The 5,671-nt window shown below is 36.6% G+C and overlaps 1 protein-coding gene across 2 annotated transcripts in view; it reads left to right on the top strand.

Annotated features, from left to right (window-relative positions):
* Positions 1-1,589, top strand: part of FBXO18 (F-box protein, helicase, 18) — an 80,479-nt gene extending 78,890 nt beyond the window's left edge. For both annotated transcript variants that reach the window (XM_006891865.1, XM_006891864.1), the window contains 2 exons: positions 747-878; positions 1,419-1,589. In XM_006891865.1, the coding sequence (XP_006891927.1) occupies positions 747-878; positions 1,419-1,589 (303 nt within the window). The remainder of the gene's footprint in view (positions 1-746; positions 879-1,418) is intronic.
* Positions 1,590-5,671: the final 4,082 nt, after the last annotated feature.

Raw genomic sequence — 5,671 nt, 5'->3', positions numbered from 1 at the left:
AAGTGAAGTGCCAAGTCCCTCCGATTGTGCTTTTGGGGTTTCTTCCTAATGGCTAATGACTTGAAACACTTTTGTCTCACTGCCAGTTTAATTCTTCTCTTCTTTTTAAGAAGGGTTTTTATAAGGTCTTATGTTTCATCAAGGAGTCTTAGTAGCATGGTGGTTAAAGTGCTTGGAGGCCAACTGAGAGGTCAGGGGTTTGAACTCACCAGCTATTCTGAGATAAAAAGATGTGACAGGTCCCATAAATATTTACCGCCTTGGAAATCCTGTGGAACACTTCTGCTTTGTCAAATATGACCACTATGAGTGGGAATTGATTTGATGGCAGTTAATTTTTGGCTTGTTTCAGCCCACCTGGGGTGTAAAGTGAATATATAAAATAGTTTGTTAAGAAATTGTTCACCTTGGTACTGGTTAACATGAGAATACCCTGACATTGTTTGGAAATGGAATTGTTGCTTTGCATATTTGCCCATCAAATCTTTAAATAAATAAATGGAAATTTTGCCAAGAAGTTCTTTAGACTTAGTGTTTTCTCAGTGTTGGCGGTAACTGAAGGGTAAGACAAAGGTAAAGAAAGTAAGGGAAATCTGGGCAATCAATGCTTTCCTCATTGTAAAATTTAGAATTCTTAGAATGCCATTCTAAGTAGTATCTACAAAGTGTTTCAAGTTCCTCAGCATTTTAAAAAGAACATTACAAAGATACTACTATCATTTTTTTTCTCTCTCTTTGCATTTCAGGAGTACTTCTTGCAAGCAGAGCTAACAAGTAATGTTTTAAAAACAGGAGTGGTTCACTGCTGTGTGGGGCAGTGCAACAATGCTATTCCTGTAGACACCGTCCTCACGATGAGAAAACTCCCAATTACTTATGTATGTGGCTTTTACCAGCTCCTTTTATGTTTAACTCAATCCTTTTAAGTTTTGTGGTTGTGTGTTACACACTTATTTGGGTTGTGGACAAAAAAGATAAAAGAAAATTTCATTTGTTGTTTCCTTTAGGGCATATTAGATGTTTAGAATACCTAAGGCATGAGAAATACATGATCTACCTATATGTCAAAAACATTATGATTAAGGGTCAAGTGTTATAGTATGGACTGGGAGTACTAAAGCTCTCTAACCATCATGGATTGTGACCAAACACAAGGAGAACTGCTTACCTGGAAGCTCTATGAAGCATTTAACTTAATCAATTCTGGTTTCTGTTTTAAGGGAATTTGATAGAGTTCTATTTACCCTAGAAGATAGTACCATAGGAAGTATTACCCCAGAGGGTTTGCATAGTCTGTAAACATCAGGATAAGATTTCCTAGTCATTTGGCAGCTGTGACAGAGATTCAGGGCTTTGTTCGGGCAAATATTATTTGTTGATTGCTCCTCTTAACTCTTTTTTCTTATCTGTCCCTGCAGAGCAACAGGAAGGAAGACCAGGGTGGCTACTTCTGCCACTCCTGTGCTGAGCAGCGCATAGGGCCTTTGGCATTCCTGACTGCCTCCCCGGAGCAGGTGCACTCCATGGAGCGCACCATTGAGAACCTAATGCTGCCCAGACATGAAGCTTTGCTCTTCCTTGTCTTCTGAACATGAGCATTTCCCATGGCGCAACATGCCTTGCTGTGGGCTCCAAGTACTCCAATGAGCCAGTGTGGAGTAAGATTCTCCTTCACCAGAGACTCTGAATTAATTTCCACAGCACTTTTTGAGGATGAAGAAACTTTTTGAGGGTGAATTGGATCTGCATTTCTCCATTCCCTAGAAGTTGCCAGTTTCCACTTACCCCACCTGCCATATGCACCAGGTTGGGGAAGTGGGAAATGTTGTGTTTTGTTTTGTTTTTTTTAAATAAAAAATATTATGTATTTAAGCTTTTATTACAAGGTTTCAGTTAAATAGGCACTGTAGCATTGGAAAACCACCCTGTGACACCTGGCTTCAGCACTGTTGTTTCTGAGATTTCTCTTTGTCCCTTTTATGTCTTTAATAGCTCTGCCATTATTCACATGACACACCAAAAAGAGTATGAGACTTAATCTCTAGAATGAAGTATTTGAGGCATCAAAAATGATATTTTAGCATCATGGAGATTTGAGGTATCATAAATTATATTTTAGCATCATGGGAATTTGAGGTATCAAAAATGATATTGTAACATTATCGGAGTCATGAATGTCTTAGGGTACATAATTTAAACAGAAATAGATAACAATACATTAAAAGATAAGTACTAAGTGACAGTAACTAACTAGCTTTTTCATTTTTCCTACAAATAGAAGTGAAAATCACAAATTCTAGACAGAGGAAATGGAGTTAGTCAACCATTACGGAAAGGAGGTAATCTTTATGGTGTAGTGATTCAAGCATTCCACTGCTAACCATAAGGTGGGAGGTTCAAATCCACCAGTCACTACACTGAGGAATAATGTGGCAGTCTATTTGTAAAGATTTCCAGCCTTAGAAACCCTATAGGACAGTTCTACTTGGTCACAGAGGGTAGCTGTGAATCAAAATGGACTTTACAGCAGTTTTGCTTTTGTTTTATGGAACAAGAGAGTACGTAGGGGAGAGATGAAAAGTTGGTGGCTGGTTCACTGTGCCTGTGGGACATCAGATCTGTTTTTGATTATAAATCTAGGAATTCATCACATTTTTTTTCTCTGAGCTGAATCGAGCCCGATTGTAAACACCAGAACTTCAGTCATTATACTTCCCCTCTTAACCTGTCCAAGGCCAGGGCTCTGGTGGAGCTTGGGACGTGTGCCATGCATTTACAGCAAGCACAGTACTGGCTGATTAGCAGGTCCAGACTTAGTCACTGCACTTGGAAAGAGTAGAATTCCAAATTGGTGTTTGCAAATTAAGGAAAATCCACAGAATTGGACCTGAAGATAGACTTTAACTGTTTTAATGAATGGAAAAAATGGAGGGGTTTATTTCATCCACTTAGATTAATAATCCTGGCCTAGCCTTATCTGATAAAGAAAAAAAGAAATTATTTCGATTTGGAAATCATTCAGTATCATTTAAAAGAGATATTCTGAAGAGAAAGTGGCAAGAGAAGAATCCGTTAACCTGTTTTCTAATTTTTTTTTTTAGTCAAAGGGGAAGCAGTTTATTTACTGAAAGGGAATTCATTCATTTGGTAAACCTGCTATATAGGAGAAAGATGAGAAGTCTCCTCCCACACAGTATACAACCTCTGAAAATTGGCTGCAAGGTCAGCTATGCATGACTTCTGACTTGACAGCAGTAAGTGATGTAGCAGGTACTATGCTAGAATGAGGATATACAGAGTTAAACATGACCATTGACCTCAGAGAATGGTATTTTATTGGAAATATTATAGTTTGGGGTAAAGAGTATTTTAAGAGAGGTATACATGAATGCTCTAGAAATAGAAGAAGGATATCATTATTCAATTCAAAGTACAAATGGCTTCCCAAAGGAGTTGGTGCTTGAGCTGTGTTTAATAATATTGGTAGTTTGCTACCTATTAAAGAATGACTAAGTCTTCTGGGAAAGGGCAACCTGAAGAAAAAAAAGAATGTGACAGCACTTCAAGAGCAAAATATCATTATTGGTATTTTTGAAAACACCATATGAATTACTCCTGGTATTAAATATTAAGTTGTGAATAATTACTAAAAGCACAAACTTTGGTGTATTTCAAATACAAAAACAATTTTTAAGTGCTCAATTAAAATAAATCCCTTTACCCGTGGAATAGATCTGTACTATATAAAGTTGTCCTGAGTTATTTTGAAACAGAATAAAAGAAATTTGGGGTTTTGTTTTAAATCATAAAAAGCCCAAAGCCTTTAAAATTTTAAATAACATTTATCATGTTAATGAGTAGATGAAAAGAATAAATATTTTACTCAAACTATAAACATTACGTTAAAATGAAAATCTATTAGATCTTTTTAAAGGTACAATCTTGAAATTCTGACTGTATCAGAGGTTTAATTTAGCTGCGAATGTGTATTTGTGCAAAAGTTTCTGTCGGCTTTTATTTTTTTTATAAAAGAAACAAAACATAGTACTTGGGAAAATAATAATAATATATATGAACTAGTTCCTGATATTTTTCTCTGATGCATTAATTTTTTAATAACTGCACTTATAATTTGATAACTTAGAGGAAATATTTTACAACTATTTTTAAAATAGGCTTTTAAAAACTATGGTTCACTCACTGTCATTTTTGTTTTAAAGAAAGTGCTTTTGTCTCCACTTTTAATTTTACTGTGTATGTAGAGATTCTACTGCACTTACTCATATGAAAAGAGATGCTATTGTGTTATATTTTGCTTGATTATAAAATATTTGAAATAAAATAAAATATTATTGCAACTGTTCTAGTACTATAGTATATTGTAGTTGGTGCATGAGTTTGTCTTTATGTAAATTATTTTAAAGATACAAATGTCAAATAAGATTGAGTTTTTCATAAAATAATGATGTGATTGTATCTATATACCAAAGTAGTAAAGAGCAATGGTGTCACTCTGGAGATTAAGGTGTGCCTGATACAGGCCCTGGTCTTTGCAATCACTTGCTATGCATCAGAGAGCTGGACAATGACTAGGGTGGAAAGAAGGAGAATTGATGCCTTTGAGCTGTGGTGCTGGAGAAGAGTATTGAATATACCATGGACTGCTAAGAAAATGAACAGGTTCATCCTGGAGAGGGTTAAACTGGGCTGCTCCTTGGAGGCAAGGATTCTGAAGCTTTGTCTAACATACTTTGGACATGTTGTAAGGAGGGAACCAGTCCTTGGAGAGGGACATCATGCTTGGGAGAGTGGAGGGACAGGGCAGGAGAGGAAGACCCTCTATGAGGTGGATTGATTCAGTCAATGGAGTAATAGGGGTGGATGTGTTGGAGACAGATGAGCACAGGACAGAGCAGGGTTTAGGGCTGTTGTACATAGGGTTGCTATGAGTTGCAGGCAACTCGACTGCACATAACAACATACCAAAGATATAAAATGTAATAAATCTTTTGGGAATAAAAGGCATGTGTTTGTGGTTAGAACAGAGTATGTATAGTGTTGTTGCTGATTGCCATTGAGTTGAGCACGATTCATAGGGAGCCTCTGAACAAAAAGCCTTAAGCCTTTCTATAGTTATCAACGTTTATCAAAGTTCATAGAGTTTCCAGAGCGTCTTGTTTAGGAAGTAGATGCTTCCACATATGCAGTAGTGGTAGGCTACTGTAGAGAGAGAAAAGATTGATCTATAAAAGACTTTTCCCAGCTTGGAAGAACTTTAGTGGTCCTAATCCACAATATAAAAAGTCTTCCAAGTATCCTGAAAAATCTACAACTGGGAGAAGATAAAATAGATGAATGGGACCATCTAAGAATCAAATCCCTATGCACATCCAGAAACTTCAATAGTGTAAAAAGGGAAGCCACAGACTGGGAAAAAGTATTTGGTAATGACATGTCAGATAAGGGACTTATATCAGGAATTTATAAAATACTTAACACCACAATAAGATAAAGGTAAATAATCCAGTTGAGAAATGGGCACAGGATATGAACAGACACTTCACAGAAGAAGACATTCAGATGGCCAACAAGCACATGAAGAAATGTTCAAAGTCCCTAGCTCTAAGAGAGATGCAAATCAAAACAACTATGAGATATCATCTCACCCAGT

The sequence above is a fragment of the Elephantulus edwardii genome, unplaced genomic scaffold (assembly GCF_000299155.1).
Source record: "Elephantulus edwardii isolate Elephantulus edwardi_28Jun2011 unplaced genomic scaffold, EleEdw1.0 scaffold00105, whole genome shotgun sequence".
NCBI classification, from domain to species: Eukaryota; Metazoa; Chordata; class Mammalia; order Macroscelidea; family Macroscelididae; genus Elephantulus; species Elephantulus edwardii.
The sequence above is the reverse complement of the archived record's forward strand: the minus strand, read 5'-3'. Positions and strand labels throughout refer to the sequence as shown.